This window comes from Bos mutus, chromosome 2 (assembly GCF_027580195.1).
Source record: "Bos mutus isolate GX-2022 chromosome 2, NWIPB_WYAK_1.1, whole genome shotgun sequence".
Taxonomy (NCBI): domain Eukaryota; kingdom Metazoa; phylum Chordata; class Mammalia; order Artiodactyla; family Bovidae; genus Bos; species Bos mutus.
Window position 1 is genome coordinate 14,423,396 of NC_091618.1, and position 22,447 is coordinate 14,445,842.

The 22,447-nt window shown below is 47.9% G+C and overlaps 1 protein-coding gene across 4 annotated transcripts; it reads left to right on the top strand.

Annotated features, from left to right (window-relative positions):
- Positions 1–2,442: 2,442 nt before the first annotated feature.
- On the top strand, positions 2,443–21,879 carry TMEM39B (transmembrane protein 39B). Of its 4 annotated transcripts, XM_005906193.2 has the most exons (9): positions 2,443–2,591; positions 4,434–4,560; positions 5,070–5,289; positions 5,850–5,933; positions 6,239–6,393; positions 14,450–14,786; positions 16,184–16,371; positions 19,749–19,869; positions 21,465–21,879. In XM_005906193.2, the coding sequence occupies exons 1-9, from the start codon at positions 2,588–2,590 to the stop codon at positions 21,705–21,707; spliced, it is 1,479 nt and encodes a 492-aa protein (XP_005906255.2). In that variant the 5' UTR covers positions 2,443–2,587; the 3' UTR covers positions 21,708–21,879. The 4 variants fall into 4 exon arrangements, with proteins under 4 accessions (XP_005906255.2, XP_070240678.1, XP_070240682.1 ...); XM_070384577.1 differs by lacking the exons at positions 2,443–2,591; positions 4,434–4,560 and adding an exon at positions 5,653–5,735 and having other exon boundaries at positions 5,151–5,289; XM_070384581.1 differs by lacking the exons at positions 2,443–2,591; positions 4,434–4,560; positions 5,850–5,933; positions 6,239–6,393 and having other exon boundaries at positions 5,153–5,289.
- Positions 21,880–22,447: the final 568 nt, after the last annotated feature.

Below are 22,447 nucleotides of genomic sequence, written 5' to 3' on the forward strand. Positions count from 1 at the left end.
AGCCCCAGTAAGGCAATTACCAGACTCAAGCTATTGCTTCCACCCTGAGGACTGTAACAGCCAAACTTCTATTCTCAGAAACCAGCTCTAATGTCATCTCTTATGAAGCCTTCCATTGATTACCTCGCCTGTAAAGATTAGTCATCTTCCATCCACCTCTGAACTTGGTACATACTTCTGCTGTTATCACATTGGGTCATAATTTATTGATTCTCCTCAGCGTCTCTCTCACTAATGAGCAGCACCTCTGTATCCTCTGGCCAACATATAATAGATGCTCAGAAATGTTTATTGACCTGAGTTAAAATGAGTTCCCAGGAATGGCCCAGCTTCAGTCATTGTCTATGGAATATTCCCGAAATCCTTTAGCTTCCCTTACCAACTGGCTTCCTTTCAAGAGTTGGTTTGCCACTATCTAAATTCAACTGAACTGATCCCAAATAAATACCTATCACACACCAGGTGGTTGCCACGTGTTGGGGATTCAGTAACTAACAAGATACACTTCAAATTCAGTACTCTAAAGAGGTCAGAACCAGCTCTTCTAACCAGAATTTCTTTGGCTAGAGAAAGAAATTTCAGCCCTGGTTTCTACCCTACTTTGTGACCTGCTTTGTGATGTGGTTGTTCTGCCTTCCTAAGCCTCTTTTTCCCCAGAAAGGAAGGCCTCTTTTTTATTAATATAGCTCTATAATTTAATAGATGTATATATATGAAACTCCATATTTCCATTTGCCTAGGCTAAAAACCATGGGGCAATCATCTTCTCTTTCTTCCATTCGCACACCTATTTGTGTTTCTTTGCACACCTATCCAAATTTGTCAATAAACCCTGTTGACTTTACCTTCAAATCCAGACTCCAATCATGACTCATTTTACCCAGTCTGGTACAAACCATCAATATCTCTTGCTACGATCACTGCCATAGCATCCTGGTCTCCCTGATTCCACCCCTCTGCCCTACAGTCTATTCTCACAGGACAGCTGGAGTGATTCTTTAAAAAAGGAAGTTCAAGCCCTCCAGTAGCGCCCATCTCATTCAGAGTAAAAGCCACAGGTCCATTCTTTCTCATGTCTGACTCTCATGTCTATTCCATTTCAAGCCACATTGGCCTCCTTGCTGTTTCTTAAACACATCAGGAGTGCTTGGTGCTTGTAACTGAGGGCCCTGCCTGGACTGCCCCCTTCCTCCAGATATCTACATGACTGACTCACTCTTTCCTTCAAGTGTTTGTTCAAAAGTCACCTCTATGAAACCTACTGACTACCTTGTTTAAAATTACAACCTCCCATCCCCCTTTCCTGTTTTCCTCCACTTCAGTCATTCCTTTCTAATGATTTTTACTATAATTTTTACACCGACCTCCTCCCACTTAACTGTAAGCTTTGTGAATTTCTATTAATTAAATACCTAAATCACTTAATTAATTGAATATTGTTGTCTATTATGTGCCAAACACTGTGCTAATTGATGGAGGTACCAGATGATGGAGACAACTTAGAGGTCTTATGAGGGAAGAAATGGTAACAATTACTAGTAACAGCTCATTTATTGAGAGCTCCCTCTGGGTTAAGTGCTTGCCATACATCTTAACAGTAATGACGGCTAACATTTATCAAAACAGACTCTGTTCTCCATGCATTATTCCATTTAATCCTCACCAAGCCCTGTAAGGTGAAAGTTACCAATAAAGAGCAAGAAACAGGACTCCAAGTCTTGGAACTGGCAGAATCAGGATTTGAACTAATGTAGTGAAAGAAGGATATTCTTCCTCACATATTCTCAGAAGTGAGTAATAATGCTGAAGCTGAAGCTTCAATACTGTGGCCACCTGATGCGAAGGGCTAACTCATTAGAAAAGACCGTGACGCTGGGAAAGACTGAAGGCAGAAGGAGAAGGGGACGACAGAGTATGAGGTGGTTCGACGTCCAAACTCGATGGACATGAGTTTGAGCAAGTTCCGGGAGTTGGTGATGGACAGGGAAGCCTGACAAGCGGCAGTCCACGGGGTCGCAGAGTCAGACACGACTGGGCGACTGAACTGAACTGAGCATCAGGAAGACCAGGTGGAAGACTGGATAGGCGGTAGAAGGAAAAGGGGGAAATGACTCCCAAGTTTTCATTGGGATGGACTAAGAGCAGTAAGGCCAAAGAGAAAGATGAAAGCCCAATTTGGGACGCGATCAGTTTGAAGAGCCAGTGGACCACCCACGGATGCAGGAACCGAGATGAGGTTCTAGCCCCTTCCCTCGGCCCTGAAAAGGCGCTAGGAGAAGGCAGATAAGGGAAGAGATGGAGATAGGTTCTCCTCCCTCTCGGGTTTTCCAGCAGCATTTGCAGGAAGGGCGTGGGAGATCGCGAGACAAAGAGCGCGCGGCACTGCCTTTGTCCAGGACGGCCCCTTTAAGAAGCGCGCTCCCAGCTTCTAGCCCGCCTTGTATGCAAATTTGGCGGCGGGCCGGGAGCGCGCAGCTGATACCCGGGGACTGGGCTGCGGCGGTTAGTCCTCTCCCGGCCGCCGTCGCCTCCGACATATTGCCCGCAGGAGCTGCGGCGGCGAAGCGGAGAGCGCCGGGGGGAGGAGATGGGTGAGCGGCACGGGTCGGGCTTGGCCCGGGAACGGGCGGGCTCCGGGGTCAGGATGGCCAGGCTGCTAATTGCTCCCCCACGCGGACAGGATCCCGGCGAGGGGAGGGGGAGGGGATGTTGGGCCCAGGGAGACCCCGCCCCCTCCTGTCGTTTTGCGGGTGGGGCTTCTGTTGTGGGGGCGGGACATTGGAGGGGTGGGCGGGGCTTCTAAAATGTGGAGGTTCCTGGGGGCTTTGATGAGGACCCACTAGAGTGGGTCCCGAGCTAGAGCGTGGCGGGGCTGCCGGTGGGCGTGGCCTTCGTGCTAAGGGCGGAGCTCCTAACCTGTAGGCTCTGGTGCAGGGGCAGATTTTCTGGGCAGTAGGGGCTTTGTACTGGGGAGGTGGGGCGGAAAGGAGACCTTCCAGATGAAGGGAGCCCCCTCTGGAGCCGGGCTTCTGGGCAGAGAGAGCTTCTATTGGCTAGTGGGCGGGTTTTCTGAGCTGGCAATTGTGTGTAGGCGGGGCTTCTGGGCTGAGAGGCTATATGTGGGTGCAGAGCTTCTAAAGAGAGGAGAGTGGGTGTGGGTAGAGCATTTGGACTGAGGGTGGCCTGTGTGGGGTTTTCTAAGCCAGGTACAGTAGCACATGAACAGAGCTTTGGCGCTGCTGGGGCTTGTTGGGGCAAAGTTCCTGGACAAGAACTTTTTTGGAGACGTTAGGGACAAGCTTCCAGGCAGAAAAGCTAGGGCAAGGGCTGTGTGTGTCTGTGGAGGCTGCTGTGCAGTCATGAAGAGATATGAACAAGGCTTTAACTTTGGGCTTCCCAAGTGGTTCAGCGGTAAAGAATCTGCCTGCCAATGCAGTAGTCACAGGGTTGATCCCTGGGTTGGGAAGATCCCCTGGAAAATGAAATGGCAACCCATTCCAGTAGTCTTGCCTGGGAAATCCTGTGGGCAGATAAGCCTGGCAGGCTACAGTCCATGGGGTCTCACTGAACACACATTAACTTTCGGAAACGACTTAAGTGACTGAGCACACACATAACTTTGGGACTGGGGTGCTGCCTAGGGGCTTTGTGCAGGAGCTTTTTGCAGGACCTGGGAGCTTGGGCTAAATTGCTCAGCCGAGAAAAAGAGGTTGTAGGTCTGTGTGTTAGGTTCACAACCATGCCATTCTGCCTTGACACTTGCTCAGGCCCTGAATCCTGACTGTGAGAGTTCAGGATGCCCATTAAGCCAGATCTCGGGTCCTGGAGGAATCCTAAGCCTACAGGGACTTGTAGTAGTATCCCAAAGGAGCTGCGTATAGCGGCTCAAAGAGCACAGGACCCAGACCCCCATACCACCTGTGACTCCATGTAAACTGAATTTACTAATCTGGGTAATCTACCTTGCTGGATTCTTCCCTCATCAACATGTTGTTATTGAGCACTTACTCTTAGGCTGGGCACTGTGGTAGAGGGAGGGGATACAGCAGTGAAAGAGACAGACCTCACTGACCTTCCATTACTGCCAAGATAGGCAGTAAATATGTTAACAAATGAATAAGATGAAGAATGAACTGTGAAAAGAAAAATGGAAATAAGATAGAGAGTTAAGGGGGCAGATACCTACAGAATGGCAGGAAATGCTGTACTCTAAGCTCAGAAGGTAGCAGTAAGCTTGGTTTGCCCAAGGAGATAAAGACCAGGCTGGCTGAAGCATGGGGTCGAGGCAGAGAATGGCAGGAGATGTGTTTGAAGTGGTAGGCAGGGGAACCGATCATGGGTCTCTGTGATTGAGTGAAGAAATGAGACACCAAGTTGTTATCCTTGATATATGCCTTCTGGCTTGAGGATCTACCTTATGTTGAGCCCCACAGGAGGACGAAGAGGTCCCAACAGGACATCCTACTGTCGAAATCCACTCTGTGAGCCAGGATCCTCTGGGGGCTCGGGTGGGGGCCACACTTCCAGCGCATCGGTCACCAGTGTCCGTTCCCGCACCAGGTAAACTACTTGCTGTCTCTTGCACTTCCCTGTGGGCTCAGAGGAGCAGTTTGGACAGAGCTGTCCTTGACTGAGCCCTAGGATGTGATACCCCAGATGCCAGATGGGGGCTTAAAGGGCAGGGATCAGAAGAAACGTCCCTGGGTGAGGGCAGTCCCTGGGACAGGTAACTTGGGACATAATATAAAAAACCCAAAGGCCTGGATTCCACTCACAGTTCTGCTCCTAATTCACTGGTGGCTTGGACAAGTTGTCTCCCCTCTCTGGGCCCCCTTCTCCTCACCTTTCCTTTCCTTCCTGGGAAATGTTGGAAAGCCTGAATAAGATGAGGGAGGGATAGGGAAAGGCTCTGTTAGCTTCTTTGTCTGAGAGGCAGAAGAAGTAGGAGGACTCCATCCATCCTTGCTGTCAGCTGCTTTTCTGAGCCTGCCCCACAGTCCTGTGCCTCAGAAGCCCCTCTTGGTAGGGTTCTCCGGTCAGCTCCTGATGTTGTGCCCTCTCACCCCCAGGAGCAGTTCGGGGACGGGCCTCTCCAGCCCTCCACTGGCCACCCAGACGGTCGTGCCCCTGCAGCACTGCAAGATCCCTGAGCTGCCAGTCCAGGCCAGCATTCTGTTTGAACTGCAGCTCTTCTTCTGCCAGCTCATAGCCCTCTTCGTCCACTACATCAACATCTACAAGACAGTGTGGTGGTATCCGCCCTCCCACCCGCCCTCCCACACCTCCCTGGTAGGTGCCCAGCTAGGCCCCGCTGTGTGTGTGTGTACCTGAGTGAGTGACACGTTTGGTTTCAGTTTAGCTTGTCTCGCCCAGCACCCTGTGTGTTTGGCCTCACACTGGGCATGGGAGGTGTAAAAGGAACCGATGACATCTGAACACTCACCCCGATGTGCTCAGCACCACTCTACACACCGTAAGGGCAGCAGAGATGAATCTGACTCAGATTTTGTGTCAAGGAGCACAGAGTCTTAAGTCCTGTGGGGAGCAGGCATACATGGTTATTTCAAGGAGAGGAATGAGCTCTGTGCCAGAGCGGGGCAGGGGCCGGGTGAGCAGAGCAGGAGGGCTCACACACCACTCTCTTGTCTCCAGGGACTGTCCCACTTCCCTCCTCTGGGTCCTGTTCCACTCCTCTAGGTATTTTCCTGGTCTGACTCAGCTGGAGGCCTGTGAAGGTCAGAGAGTGGGGACAGTCCCAATGGAAAGGACTGGGCAGGGGGAGGTGGGCATGTGAAAAGCCCACATATGGGCAGGGGGCCCACGTGACCCCCAGCCTCTGCCCCCGACAGAATTTCCACCTGATCGACTTCAACTTGCTGATGGTGACCACCATCGTTCTGGGCCGCCGCTTCATTGGGTCCATCGTGAAGGAGGTGATTGGGTCCCAGAGGCTGGCCTGGGGACTTTGGGACTCCCCTTTACTCCCTGGGGGCACCACGGAGGCATACCCAGCCCTTGATCCCTGAGGCCTTTCCTTGGGGGCTCCCTTTGAACTTGGTGAAGAGCGTTCATCCTGTTGGCTCTTGGAGTTTCCTGGGCATCCAGGGAAAGGATTTGCCATGACAGGTTCTGCCCACCCTGCAGCGGGGGGAATCGTGGGCCATGCTGGGTGGGATTTGGGCACAGCCCCCATGACCTCCATCCAAGGCCCCATCCCGTCCTATCTCCCCTGACCCAGGCTTCTCAGAGGGGGAAGGTCACCCTCTTTCGCTCCATCCTGCTGTTCCTCACCCGTTTCACCGTTCTCACGGCAACAGGCTGGAGTCTGTGCCGCTCCCTCATTCACCTCTTCAGGACCTACTCCTTCCTGAACCTCCTGTTCCTCTGCTATCCGTGAGTACCCCTCACTTCACCCCTCACTGCCCAGCACCTGCTCCTGACCTCTGCCCCAAGAGTGGCTGGGCCCCGGGCCCCCCTGTGCCCAGCCGACGCACAGGCAGGCAGCAACAGAACCTTCTCACACTGTCCGATAGCACCATCCTGATCTTGGGATGATTAGCCTTCTTTTGCAGGAGCAGAAACAGCTGGCAGGCCTAATTTCCCCAAGGTGCCATTGAAGGGGAGGTCAGAAGGGGGCTCAGATCTGGGTGTGTCTCCCACAGCTCCAGAGCAGGGATGCACGGGCTTCGTCTTGCTCTCTCTTCCTTTGCTCTCTCTCTGCTTCTTTCTGTTTCTTTGTGCGTCTTGGTGTTTGTGTAACCTCTCGGTGTCTCCCCCAGGTCTGTGTGCATGCACACATCTGTGTGTGTGTGCGTGTTTCTGTGTAGATGTCTGTGAATGAAGTGTGTGTGTGCGTGCATGTGTCTTCACATGCATATCTGTATGTCTGTGTGTCTACTTTGCTCGCCCACTTCCTTCATCTTGCAAGAACCCAGATTGTTGAGGAGGGAAGACGGTGTCTGGGAGAAGCCCAGGCCTGCCCCTTCCTGGCCTGGAACTGGGGAGAGTTTTGGCAAGACCTGCACTCTGGCTGTTCCTGGGGCAGGCTCCTGGCTGCCGGGGCATTCACAGTCATTTCCCAACCCCTGGGCTTTCTGGATCATGAACTTCTTCAGGCCAGTCCATCTCTGTTTCCTGGGAAACTCCTCTCTTTCTCTCCCCTGCATGACCAAAAGGGCACTGTCATGATCGGAGCCCAGTCACACTTGCTTTAGTTATAACTGGGTTTTAATCGTCAGAGATATGTGTGTCATATAACAATATTAAACTTTACAGAGGCTTTTAACATAGAAAATGAAAATCCCACATAATCTCAGTCCTCTAGAAAACTGTACTTTGCAGTGTGTCCTTTCACATTTTTCCTCTGCAAGTACACACACGTACATTTTTTTAAAACAGAAATGGGATTAATCCCTATGCATGATATTGCATAATTTATTACATTTTCACATGGTCATATAAGGTGGATATTTTTCCATGACACTATATATGGGTCTGTCTCATTTTTTTAATGGCCTCATAGTATTCCATAGGACTTCCCTGGTGGCTCAGATGGTAAAGCGTCTGCCTACAATGCAGGAGACCCGGTTCTATCCCTGGGTCGGGAAGGTCCTCTGGAGAAGGAAATGGCAACCCACTCCAGTACTCTTGCCTGGAAAATCCCATGGATGGAGGAGAGTGGTAGGCTACAGTCCATGGGTCGCAAAGAGTTGGAGACGACTGAGTGACTTCACTTCTTCACTGCACAATATTCCATTGAGTAAATTTTGCACCGTGTGTTTTGTTTTGTATTCTATTGGTGGATTTTTGAGTTGTTTCTAGCTTTTCTCTGTTGAAAACAGTGAGGCAGGGAACATTCTTCTGCACATCTTTGCACATTTATCCAATATTTCTGTATAGCAGATTCCCAGAAGTAGAATTACTGCACCAAAAGGCATATTTTACACTATAGATAGATATTAACAAATGGTCCTCCAGGGTTGTACTGAAAGAAATGTTAAAAATTGCCTTAATTCAACCCTTTCTGGACACTACTCAAATGTTACCCAGTGTTCATGTTTTGTTTTATTTTACATTATTTAACTTTTTGAGTTTTTATTAATATGAGACAAGTATATATAATGTATGATCAAATCCAGTAGTGCTAAAAAGCTGATGATGATGGGAATTCCCTGGTGGTCCAGTGGTTAGGACTGCAATTTCACTGCCAAGGGCACAGGTTCGATCCCTATTTGAGGAACTAAGAGCCTGCAAGCCATGCAGTGCAGCTAAAAACAACTTATGATGGAAAACAGCCTTTAACTCTACCCTCCAGATTTTTAGTCCCACTTCTCATAGGCAACCTCTTTCACTGTTTCTGGTTTTAAGTGTTTTTTGAGTCACCTCCGTAATTCTAATATCCTTGTGCTTTTATTTCTTTAAATATTTATTGATTGATTTTATAGTGGAGTAATAGGTTTGCATCATTAAAATTGCAAAATGTATAAAAGAATGTAGAATGATAAATCCTTCCTTTGACTTCTCTTTCCCAGCTACTACCCAGTTTCCCTTCTGAGGGGTAACCACCAGTGTTTCTGGTTTCTTATATATCCTGGAAATAAGTGTTCTTTATAGACAAGCATACCACACACACACACACACACACACACCCACACCCACACCCACCCCTACATGCACATGTCCATCAGTTTCCTGCAGTGACAGTGGAAGGTTTAGTTCACTTTCTATCCATGCTGTTCCTAGTATTTGACAATTATTATTATTTTCAGTTTCCTGTTGGTCCTCTTTTTCAATAATATGAGTATGTTAGTATTTTTTATTCCATCAACACTAGTCAGTGTCTTAATCCCTTGAGTCACCCTTGTATTCAGAGCCCTACCCATCATTTCTTTTCCTCCCCTCTTCCTCCTGTCACTTCCTGGCAGCTGTGTCACATTTGACATTCACATTCTCCTACATAGTCATGTTTAAGTCTTCTTTGGGCTAATTCTAAAGATTAAAAACCAATAAGTGGCCTTGATATTTTTATGAGTATGAGGCTGTTATTCACTGCGGGACTGAGTAGTGTACATAGAAAGATACTGCTTCGCTGTAGTTCCTGAATTCTAATCTTGGGCCTCTTAAAAAAGAATGTTCCTAGTGTCAAAGGCAAATGGTTTCTCTTTCCTTACGTTCCATCAATTGCTTAAAATCATGCCACATTTTAGTTTGCTTCATATTTAGATTGTAACTTTCTCATATAGCTTTTATTTTTCTTGGAGTTTCTAATTGCCTTTCTTTTTTCTCATTGACAAAAGAACGATGGGCCTTGAACATATCCTCAAGTTTATCCAGCCTGTCAGTCATGCTTCCTGTTGCCTAGAGTCCATATTTCCCCCCAGAGACATCCCTCCTGGAGCCCTCCATCCTCCTGCTCCAGTCTGGAGTGGCTGCTCTTTAGGCCTGCTGTGCAGCTCTCAGCCTGGGACTTTCCTTCGCTGCCCTTCTGGGTTGGATCTACTGTCTCCTGGATCCCATGTCTTCCTCTTTCTTGGTCTTCTCCCTTATTTTGCTGGAGTGCATTATCAGGTAATTTCCTTAACAAGGGTTATGTGGGAGGTATATACATTCTTTTCCTAGCATGTCTAAAAATGTCTTTATTCTGCCCTCATACTTGATTGATGGTTTGGCCTAATATAGATTTTCAAGTTCAAATTCATATTCTCTCAGAGTTTTGAAGATGTTGCTCCATTGTCTCTAGCAGCCAGTGTTTCTAATGAGAAATCTGATGTTAGTTTGATTCCAGTTACTTTGTAGAAGACTTGTTTTTTTCCTTTCTAAAAGCTTTTAAAAATATTCTGTTTATCTTTTTATTATTTGAAATTTCACAAGAATGTGTCTGATTTGGAGCTTTTGTCGTTCCGTCTTATCAGTACTTTAGGACTTTTTTAACCCTGAGGTTTGGGTGTCTCTTCAAGTCAGGGAAATTGTCTTCTACTATCTCCCCTTGCATTTTTTTCTGTTCTAAGACTTCTCTTCGTCGGGTGGTAGACCTCATAGATTGCTTGTCTGTTTCTCTTACATTGTCTGTCATACTTTTCATCTCTCTCCTTTTCTTCCTCTCCTCCCTCCCCTCTTGATTTCTCTCTTTCTCTAGCTGTCTTTCTCTCTCTCTTTTTACTTTCCCTTTAGGGGGATTTTTCTCAACTTTATCTTCCAGCTTTTTTATTGAGATATTTTTCAGCAATCTTGTTTTTCATCTCTGAGGCCTCTTGTTTTCTGATTGATCTTTTCTCATAGCATTCTGTTCTTGTTTTTAAAATCTCCTGTGTCCCTTCAGTTTTGTCTCTCCACGGAATCGGTTTTCCTGTTTCTGCTAGTTTGCTAAGCATATTAGTTTCTTTGGTTGTCTGGTTACATTTAATAGTGGAGGCCGACCTTGCCTTCTGAGATGACCCACACTCTGTCTGTGGAGTGTTTTTCTCTAAATAAATCCACTTCTTACCTGAAAAAAAAAAAGTGGAGGACTGAGTAGCTTGGAATGCATTTTTGTCTCCCTCTGCCATTGTATACCTGAATGGGAGGTTTGACTGGGAGTTCTGAGTATGTGGGCAGGGTTCACTGGCTGGTAGACTTTGCTTTAGTGAGTAAGGTGCCAGTTGTTAAGCTGTGGGCCCCCATAGACGAGAGAGGGGAAGAGAGGTATTACTCTGGAATGCCCCCACTGAAAACCTCAATTCCCAGTTTATTCAGTCTCTTTAGGGAAGAATTTTTCAGGACGGGTTGTGTAAGTTGTGTAGGAGAATAAAGGGAATGACTCATGAATACAGATTGTTTTTAATCCAGTTTGTTCAGCCCTGCTTCTTACTTCTACCCTCGATCAAAGGTGCCCACTTCAAGCCAGTCTCTGCTGGGTCACTCTGGACAGATCAGCTCCTGCCCCCAGTGTAGCCCTCTCGTGACCATCTAGCCAGTTTAGTAATTTCTAGCTGCCTATTGTTATTAAACATTTAAAATAGGCTAGTTTTAATTGAAATGTACTATTAGTGTAAAATATACACCAGATTCTGAAGACTTAGCACAAAAAAAAAGGAAGTAAAATATCTCATATATATCACAAATAATTATTTTATATGTTGAAATGATAATATTTTGTATATATTAGGTTAAGTAAAATAGAGTATAAAGTTAATTTCTTTTTTTAATGTGGCTACTAGGAAATGTAAAATTATATATGTGACTCTCATATTTCTGTTGGACAGTGCTGCTGTAGATGATGACTTCCTCATTTGTCAACATGTTTCCATCTGCCATCTAAATTTGTCAGAATCAGTTATGTACTGATAACCCCCACTCCCATTCTTTTTTGCTGATACGGATTTATTTTCTACTTTTCTTTATTTACTTTCTACATGGATACTGTCACATCTTGGATGGAGAGGATGAAAGAGAACGCATGTGAAGATGTTTCTAACTTTTGACCTGTCGGAGCAGCCATTTGCTGTTATCAAATAATGTAACTGTATCTGCACTTCTTAGCGGCAAAGCCAGGACAATTCTTAAGTACTTGTCCTTAAGTTTGAGCCTGAGCCCTTGTGTGTTCGTGCGGGTGCCCACCCCCTCATTCCCACCGAGCATCCTGAGGAGTGTTTTGGGAATCCCATTTCAGTGTTCTTTTCTGTCCCACAGAATCACTGGCCTCTTTCTTTTCTAAACAAAATCGTACTGCTCTTCTACTCTGGGCCAGACACCATGCTGGGCATTGTTATGAAGATTATCAATGAAAGAGTATTTGTGAAAACACTAGCATAATAGAGAATCAATACAAGCTATGTCACTTAAAGCAAGTTAAGGAAACTGAGGCTCATAGAGGTTATATAGTTTGTCCTAAATCACAGCACTAGTAAGTGGCAGAGCTGGGGTTTTAACACTGGCCTGTTTGATCCCAAAGATTATGCTCTTGACCAAAATTCTCTGTTATCTTCTGCTGTGCTGTGCTTAGTCACTCAATCATGTCCGACTGTTTGCGACCCCATGGACTGCAGCCTGCCAGGCTCCTCTGTCCCTGGGGATTCTCCAGGAAAGAATACTGGAGTGGGTTGCCATACCCTCCTCCAGGGGATCTTCCCAACCCAGGGATTGAACCCAGGTCTCTCACATTGCAAGTGGATTCTTTACCATCTGAGCCACCAGGCAAGCCCTATCTGTTATCTTACTTAAATCTTAATGCAGGGAAAGTAGTAGCATTCCCATTAGATAGATCAGAAGCAAAAACCCAAAGAGGCTAATTATATGAGTGCCTAAGAACACTATGTCCCCTCTTGGAAGTTCAGAATAAAGGAAGAGAACATTACTATAGATAAGAAAAAGTAGAATTTTCATTGGCTGTAGCTCCTGGTGGCAGCCCAGGGACCCTTCTGGAGCTATGTCTGAGGACCTGGGAAAATTGAGAGGCTCTTAAGGGCTGTATACTGTCACCCTGCTTATTTAACTTACATGCAGAGTACATCATGAGAAACGCTGGGCTGGAAGAAGCACAAGCTGGAATCAAGATTGCCGGGAGAAATAGCAATAACCTCAGATATGCAGATGACACCACCCTTATGGCAGAAAGTGAAGAGGAACTAAAAAGCCTCTTGATGAAAGTGAAAGAAGAGAGTGAAAAAGTTGGCTTAAAGCTCAACATTCAGAAAACTAAGAAATCATGGCATCTGGTCCCATCAGTTCATGGGAAATAGATGGGGAAACAGTGGAAACAGTGTCAGACTTTATTTTTTGGGGCTCCAAAATCACTGCAGATGGTGACTGCAGCCATGAAATTAAAAGACGCTTATTCCTTGGAAGGAAAGTTATGACCAACCTAGATAGCATATTGAAAAGCAGAGACATTACTTTGCCAACAAAGGTCCGTCTAGTCAAGGCTATGGTTTTTCCAGTGGTCATGTATGGATGTGAGAGTTGGACTGTGAAGAAAGCTGAGAGCCGAAGAATTGATGCTTTTGAACTGTGGTGTTGGAGAAGACTCTTGAGAGTCCCTTGGACTGCAAGGACATCAGCCTTGGGTGTTCTTTGGAAGGAATGATGCTAAAGCTCAAACTCCAGTACTTTGGCCACCTCATGCAAAGAGTTGATTCATTGGAAAAGACTCTGATGCAGGGAGGGATTGGGGGCAGGAGGAGAAGGGGACAACAGAGGATGAGATGGCTGGATGGCATGACCAACTCGATGGACGTGAGTTTGAGTAAACTCCGGGAGTTGGTGATGAACAGGGAGGCCTGGCATGCTGCAATTCATGGGGTCGCAAAGAGTTGGACACGACTGAGCGACTGAACTGAACTGAACTGAAGGGCTTCCCAGGTGGCACTGGTGGTAAAGAGCCTACCTGCCAATACAGGAGACATAATGAGACATGGGTTCTATCCCTGAGTCGGGAAGATCCCCTGGAGGAGGGCATGGCAACCAGCTCCAGTATTCTTGCCTGGAGAGTCCCATCGACAGAGGAGCCTGGTAGCCTATAGTTCATAGGGTTGCAAAGAGTCCAGCATGACTGAAGTGATGTAGCATAGCATAAGCTAAAACAAGGAATGCCTGTAAAAAGAACCTATAAGGACATTCCATGTGCTGTGCTTGGCACTTACCTTGTTTAGTTATCTACTCTTCCTAGCTGTGAGTCTGTCTAATTTTCTCCTTAAATTATATTAGCCACACACTCCATCCCTTAACTTAAGGTTAACTTAAGCCTCAGAGGAAGGGGTTTATACTGTTTAAGGGTCTATTTCAGTGCCTAGTACATAATAGACACACAGCAAATATTGTTCCTGAACTGTCCCTCTCTGTAAACTTAAGAGCTGCCCTTATAGGCACTCTTGGCCACATCTACCTCTCTTTTGTGGAAGCATGTACATTTTTAATTAATGAATTGCTTTTAGTGTTTCTTGAGTGTCTGTCTTGATTTCGGGTACCAGCCAGTTCCGGATTTGAATCCCAGTTCTATAACTTCCTTACTAACTGTGTGACTTTTCCAGAGCCCCTCCTCCACCTCTCTGAACCACAGCTTCCTCTGCTGAAAAGGGCACAAAATAACAGTACCTAACACAGAGTTAGGAGAAACAGAAGAGAGTGCATGTAAAGCACTTAGTGCAGCATCTGGAGCACAGGATGTGCCCAGGGAATGTGTGGTGTTATGACTTCTGCTGCACAGCAGTAGACTCGGAGGGCTGAGACTCGGGTCTTGTCTCCTACCGTATTCCCGCCACTCCATACAGGGCTTGTTCCGTGCGCGGGGCTAACACAGGTGTTGAATGACTGATCACTGGCTGGGAGGCTGGATAGCTTTAAGGACTGGTAGAATCTCCCCTCGGAGCAGCCAGGAGAGCTAAAGCCCAAGGAGGAAAGAAGATTCCCTGGGTGGTTAAGGGTTGGGATCCTGGCCCATGGCCAGGCCTGCCCTGACCACTGTCCTCCCCAGCAGGTTTGGGATGTACATTCCGTTCCTGCAGCTGAACTGTGACCTCCGCAAGACAAACCTCTTCAGCCACGTGGCCTCCATGGGTCCCCGGGAGGCGGTCAGTGGCCTGGCTCGGAGCCGGGACTACCTGCTGACACTGCGGGAGACGTGGAAGCAGCACACCAAGCAGCTGTACGGCCCCGATGCCATGCCCACCCACGCCTGCTGCCTGTCGCCCAGCCTCATCCGCAGTGAGGTGGAGTTCCTCAAGATGGACTTCAACTGGCGCATGAAGGAGGTGCTGGTCAGCGCCATGCTGAGCGCCTATTACGTGGCCTTTGTGCCTGTCTGGTTCGTGAAGGTGCGTAGCTTAGCACAGGGAGAGGAGGGGTCTGTCTGGGACCCCACCTGCTGCCTGTGCTCCAGTAGCCCTCCCGCTTGGAGAAACGAGGCTGCTGCTCTTGATGAGATTCCCATCTGTTCTCTCGAGGGCCAGAGTGACTACTGCCTCACTTTTTTTAATTTATTTATTTACATATATATTTTTTAACTTTTTCTTTTGTATTAGGGAGAAGGAAATGGCAACCCACTCCAGTATTCTTGCCTAGAGAATCCTGTGGACAGAGGAGCCTGGTGGGCTGCTGTCCATGGGGTCACACAGAGTTGGACATGACTGAAGCGACTTAGCAGTAGCATAGCGGATTAACAATGATGTGGCTGTTTCAGGGGGACAGCAAAGGGACTCAGCCATACATTCACATGTATCCCTTTTCTCCCAAAGTCCCCTCCCGTCCAGGCTGCCAGTTAACATTGAGCAGAGTTCACTGTGCTGCACAGTAGGGCCTTGTGGGTTATCCATTTTAAATATATAGTAGGACATACATGTCAATCCCAAATGCCTCCATTTCAGAGTGGAAAAAAGAAGGCTTGCTGAACGAACATGGCCCACACAAGGTTGCCCAGCCAGTGAGGGGCACACGGCATGGTTCTTGATACTTGAAAACAGAAAGGACTCACTTTGTATTTCGGTGTGGCTGTTTCGGCCCAGGCACGTCACAGCGTCCCACTCTATCATTAAGTCCAAAAGCCAGATTCATCCAGATCTGGGTGACTTCAAAAGCCTATGCTCCACCTCTGGCTTTTGCCGCCTTCTGGGAAGGCACATCCCTAGCCGGCTCATCACATTTCTCCCAGGATGGGCTGCGCTGACGGATTGGGGGTTGAGAAGACTTCACGTCTGTTGGGCAACATGCTAGAGCTTTCTTGAGTAATAGTATCCTCCTCACACCTCTCAGAGGTGGCTACTCTTATCCTCATTTGCCAGATGAGGAAACTAGACTGCAGAGAAGTAAAGTGACTTGCCCAAGGTCACATAGTGACTAAGCAGCGGAGCCAAGATGTGAGCTCATTTCTGTTGAATCCCAGGACCTATTCTCTGGCTCAGAGTGAGAGTAATTTTTCTTTGTAGAAAACTGAGGCCTCTTGCCTTCTAGGTTGGCCCACACTCTGTGAATTGTATTTCTCTCTAAATATATCTATTTCTTACCCCCCCTAAAAAAAAGAGGAAGCTGAGTAGTGGGCACAAGGTTTAAGCCCATGATTAAGCTGCCTTTGTTAGGTGTTTGATCTTTGGTCTCAGGCCACCCTGAGGTCTGTCTAGGGCTGTCCTGATCTCCGAGGAAAGAGGGAGTCAGGGAAGGGGAGGGCGTGAGGCCGTTACGGGTGTCTGTGGTCTCACTCACCTCCCACTGCCTCCAGAACACACATTACTATGACAAGCGCTGGTCCTGCGAGCTCTTCCTGCTGGTGTCCATCAGCACCTCGGTGATCCTCATGCAGCACCTGCTGCCTGCCAGCTACTGCGACCTGCTGCACAAGGCCGCTGCCCACCTGGGCTGCTGGCAGAAGGTGGACCCGGCGCTGTGCTCCAACGTGCTGCAGCACCCGTGAGTCTGCCCTCGGCCCAACCCCAGCCCCACCCCGCCCCTGCCATCAGCTCATTCAGTCAGTCAGCAAATAGTTAACTGAGCATGTCTTGTATGCTAAGCCTCATAGCCAGAGTAGAATATGGCAGGGCCCAGGAAGGACATGCCCTCTGTCCCTGGGTAACTTGCAGTGTCTTGGAGATAGGAAAGGGGCAGGTAGTAAATTCTTAGACTCGTCAACTTTCTCATTCGCTGACTTAAGTACTCATTCCTTGGCTGATATATTCATTCATTCATTCATTACTTCCCTCCTTCCACTCACCTATCATTGACTCAGGTCATTGGCTCGTCTACTGTTTCAGCAAGCATTGCATCTACCTAATCCATCCCAGGCTTGGTGCTGTGTATTGTACAAAGGAACTTGGACTTTGACCTCTAGGCAGAGGGGAGCTATGAAGGTTTTTGAACAGTGGAGGGACCCATTCCAAGGTGGGCCTTAAAGAAACCTCAGTTTGATTAATAGGATATGGTGCTGTGTTAGTTGATGTCATAACCTGGCCAGGGAAGTAGAGCCGCAGGAGGAAAGAGCTAAGATCTGACCCCTTGAGGAGTACACAGGCAGGTGTGGGTGATAAGCATGTACACAAAGAGTTAGGTTGAGTGGGGTAAAAGAGGCCCAGCTGCAGGGTGGCATCGCAATCAGAGCGGAGGCCAATGTCACGGTGCTCAGGAGCCCTGAGGGGCTGGGCTGTCCTCCCCTCAGCCTGGCCCCTCCTTCCTGGTGCTTAGCATTTCTACAGCCCTTCTTCATAGTATTTACACCCCACTTATGCTAATTTTTCTGTCTGTATTCCCCCATTAGACTGGAAGGTCCTCAAGACTGGGACCACCCCTGTATCATATCTGAGTCTTGGGCCCAGCACGAGGCCTGGCAGAGAAGAGGCCCTTAGGACAGGTTCGTAGAGGGAGGCCACAGAGGCTCAGCCTCCTGCTGTTGGCCCTCCATGCCAGTCAAGGTCCCTCCTCTATCCAGGTGGTTCAGAAAGCAGATGGGTATTGCCAAATGGGCCGAATTGGGGCTTGGCTTAGCTTAAGGTTCTGAGATGAGGGGAAAAGAGAACGATAGTACATGGCTAAATACAAGGATAAACCTGTCCATGGCTCACCATGATCTGCAGGTAAGATCCAAGCTCCTTCACATGGCATTTCATGATGAACTGGCTCCTGCCAGCCTTTTCTGCCTCATTTCTCCCCCTAACCCGACTTATCTTCTGCTCCAGCCAGACCCAGTCTCTTCAGATCCTCAAATTCTGTCTGTACTTCTGTACCCAGACTTTTGAATTTGATACATGTTTTGCCTCAAATGGCCTTTCCAACTTTCCTTTCCTGCTTAATTCCTATTCATCCTCTAGCACATGGCTTCCTCCAGGAACCCTTTTCCTGACCCCCTCCAGGATAGGTTCAGTGTCCCTGCTCTGCGCTCCCCCACCCCCACAGAACTATGAGCATTGCACCTAACACTTTCTGCTGTGTTTGCTTGGTTACTTGCCCATCATTCCAGGACTAAAGCTCTTGGAGGTCAGGGTCCTTGTCTGTCAAGCACTTGGCCATCTCCTCACTCCTGGCAAAATGCCTGGCTTTTGATAGGTCCACAGCAGATTTTTTGTGTTTTTTGTGTATAGTTGTTTTGTTGGTTTTTTTTTTTTTAAGGTAAAATTTCCATACAATTGAAATGTGTAAGTCTTAAAAAGTGCACAATTCTTTGAGTTTTGATGAAAGGCATACACACCATGTAACCCATCCCCTATCAAGATACAGAACATTTCCAGCCGATAAGAAAATTTCAGCCAATCAGAAAAGAATCAGAAAATTCCTCCTTGCCCTTCCCAAGGACCCCCTCTCTCTGGCAACCATCTTTCATTTCATTTCACCATAGGCTAGTTTTCTCTGGTCTACAACTTCACATAAAGTAAATCAGTAGATGTTCTTGGGCCCAGCTTCTTTCATTCTGCATATTCTCTGTGATTTCATCGGTATTGTTACATATGACATGGAGGGGGTGTGTGTGTGAGTGCACCCATGCACACTCAATTGTGTCTGACTCTTTTGCGCTCCTTAGACTGTAGCCCTCCAGGCTCCTCTATCCATGGGATTTTCCAGGTTAGAATACCGGAGCTGGTTGCCATTTCCCTCTCCAGGGAATCTTCCCAACCCAGGGATCAAACCTGCGAAATAACATGGTAACTGTATTTTAAATGAAAGAATCAATAGCTCAATGAGATTGAGCTTCTTGGAGACGGTGATTCTCAGTTAACTGGCCCAGGACCCTTTGGAGTTTCTGGGAGATCTCAAAGAACAATGGGAGAAAATTCACTGGTCTCACAGCCTTCTTCACATGCCCTGTGGGGGCCTCTCTGTGCCAGGCCTCTTGTGTGGCATGCTTTGAGAACACGGACATGAACTGGATGCCATCCCTTCCTTTCAGCCCTCCCAGACTAGTGAGGGATACAGGGAAATAAATAGATGAAAACACATTGGGGAAAGTAAACCAATAGCAGTAGCTTCAGGAACCATTTAAAGGATGCTGAACTCTGTGGGGAGTTTGACAAAGACTTTCTGAAGGATATTGGGTTTTGAAAGATGACATAGAGCCTGCCGGAGAAGTCAATGGCACCCCACGCCAGTACTCTTGCCTGGAGAATTCCATGGACGGAGGAGCCTGGTGGCCTGCAGTCCATGGGGTCTCTAAGAGTCGGACAAGACTGAAGCGACTTAGCAGCAGCAGCATAGAGCCTGCCAGAAGGATAAGGTGTCAGGAAGGGCATTGCAGCTAGAGGGAGCACCTTGATGGAGAAACAGGAGCAGTCAGGTATGCTGGAGGAACTAGAGGCAGTTCTGGGTGGCTTGAGCAGGCGCTGTGTGGTGTGGGTCATGGAAGGCCTTACAGGGCCTCGGCGGCCAGAACACATCCTTGGGGCTTGACTCCAAGGGCACTGGGAAGCCTTCAGAGGGTTTTGAGGAGAAACTACTCAGGCTCATCTTGGTATTTTACAAACACCACTTGGGCAGTTGTGCAGTGGAATGCCTGGAGGCTAGAAGTGAGGCTGACGGGAGGCTAGATGAAGAAAATGACCCCAGGGAAGAGGGAAAAGGGTTTTCTTGAAATCTGTCAGAGACATGAGTGTCAGCCCTAGATCTTCTGACTCCAGTGCCGTGAATTTCTCGTGATTCTTAACCCATTTTACAGAAGAGGCAGCTAAGACCCAGAAAAGGAAAGTCATTGTATCTACGTGATAGAAATGAGAGTAGAGCCTGGTGGTTCCCCCATGCCCCGTCTGTCTGCATCTCCTCATGTGGGTGAGCTGGACATAAGGGGCTCTGTTGGACTGTGCCTCCAGGTGGACTGAAGAATGCATGTGGCCACAGGGAGTGCTGGTGAAGCACAGCAAGAACGTCTACAAAGCAGTGGGCCACTACAATGTGGCCATTCCCTCTGACGTCTCCCACTTCCGGTTCCACGTGAGTCTCCTCCGCTGGGAAGGAGGGGTGGTGCCTAATCTAGAGGGCAGGAGGGCCAGCTGGGCAGGAAGGTGATGTCATAGCAAGAGGAGGCTATTTTCCATAGTTCCCAAATCCAAAAGAAGAGAGTGCACCTGTGCAGTGCACAAGGACAGTATACAGATTATCACTTACCACTACAGCGCACTTGGTACCAGATCTTTGAAAACTTTGGATGGAGAAGATAATACAATGAAAGGAGGGGTTCCTGGTGGTGAAAATCCTTACAGCCATCATTCTTACTGTGTGCCAGGCCCTGTGGTCAGCACTTCCCATGTACCCTCCTGTTGAGGCTTCATCAGAAAGAACCCTGTGTAAGAGAGAAGTACCAGGGCTGTCCCAGTTTTCAGGTATTGAAATCGACTCAAAGAGTTTAACTTGTTCCAAGGATGCCTTACTGGGAAACCTGGGAACTAATGGTATTAACTCATAGACTCAGCACAATGGAAAGGGCTGCTCAAAATCATCTAGGCTGGTGAATTTCATTTACTTATTTTACTGTCAGAATCCTTTCTTCCAACGCAGTCAAACTAAAGTTCAGTATATAGGACCTCACAGTGCAGCTCTGCTTGAAAGGGTTGGAACTCCCTTTACGTCCTGCTCAACACTGCAGTAGCTCCTAAAAGACCCCCCTGGAACCTGGGGCTCCAAGGAACACAGTTTGAAAACCACAGATCTGGGCTCATCTCTTTATTTCCCAGTAGAGAAACCTGAGGTCCAGACAGGAAGGGGACCTGCCCAAGGTCCTGCAGCTGTCAGGTGCACAGCTGAGCCCGGCTTGCTGGTCTCTTGGACTCCTGTTCCTTGCCACTCCTCCTCCCATCCTGTAATTAGTTCTTGAGGTTTTAGGTACCTTGGCCCCTGCAGAATCATGATCCCTGGACGTTGATCATTCTTTCAAATTGATCAGAAAATTTTTCTTACTCCTATATATTCTACCTTGCCCTGTGGACATCAGGGAAGAGTGATATGTGTCCATGTTCCCTGGAAGCTTCTGGCCTAGCCGAGGAATGCTGCGCACACAGTAGTGAAGGACTCAAGCTGTGGAGTCTCTAATAACTTTACATGTCTTTGTCGTAAGATACTACATTGTTCAGGCCTGACAGTACCCAGAAGGTCACATACTGCTTTTCAACCAGAAAAGGTTTGATAGGACAAACCAGACCTCTCAAGAAAAGCTTCTGGGGAAAGGTAGAAGTTGATCAGGATCTTAAACAACTATGTAGGAGGCAGTAGTCATCTTTTTTTTTTTTCTTTGGCTGTACCCACAGAATGTGGGACCTTAGTTCTCTGAGTAGGGATCAAACCCATGCCCCCTGCATTAGAAGGTGGAGTTTTAACCAGTGGACCACCAAGAAGTCCCAGGGAGGCAGCGGCCCACAAATAAAGGCAGAGGTGACAAGGTCCATACCCAACCCCATGAAGTCCAGCTCTCCACCCAAGTCTGCATGGGGCCCCAAGAGCTTGAGCCCTTCATTGGCCACCCAGCACCCCCATCCAAGAGGCAGATTTCTGGAGCCTACTTTCCAGTCCATGCCTACTCTTTTCCTGGGTAGTTCTTTTTCAGCAAACCCCTGCGGATCCTGAACATCCTTTTGCTGCTGGAGGGCGCGGTCATCGTCTACCAGCTGTACTCCTTAATGTCCTCGGACAAGTGGCACCAGACCATCTCACTGGCGCTAATCCTCTTCAGCAACTACTACGCCTTCTTCAAACTGCTCCGGGACCGCCTGGTGTTGGGCAAGGCCTACTCGTACTCGGCCAACTCCCAGAGGGACCTAGACCACCGGTTCTCCTGAGCCCCAGGGCGACCCAGGGGCTCCCTGGGAAGTAGCTGTATGGGAGGGATGGGTGAGGGGCAAAAAAAGACAAAAACAGACAAAAAAATCCACCAGAGCTTTGTATTTTTGTTACATACTGTTTCTTTGATAATTGATGTGATTATGAGGAAAAAAAGTCCTATTTTTATACTCCCAATAAGCCTGTGTTTTGTATTTCTTTCCCCTCTTGCCTATCAGGCAGCAAGCAGAGGTGTGGGATTCTGGGCCAGGAAGCCCCATGTGTGCAGCCTTCTCCAGTGGAGAAAGGATGAGGAAACACCAGAGATCAAGGTAGCAGTGGTAGCTGCTGTATGCCAGAGGCTGCCCTCCATGTAGTACAGGACTATCCTTAATCCCATTTTTATGACAACCCTGGGAGGTAGGTGCTGTCACTCCTATAGAAGAAAAACAGAAGCTTAGGGAGCTACAGTGACTTGCCCAAGGTAACACAGCTAGGAAGTAGTAGAGCTGGGCCCCAAAACCCTCTGAAAGATGACACTGCTATCCTGATGTGATGTCCTGATTCTCAGCACGCTGTCTCTGAGACCCTGCTCCGTGCCAGGTACCACGGTAGATGGTGAAGATGCCGAGACATAGAAACAAACATGTCACTACACGCAGGTGATTATAACAGTTACAAGGTACAGAATAGCTCACGGAAGAGAACACTGAATGCTCTCTGGACTTCTTGGAGGAGGGGACAGTCTGAGTTGTATCAG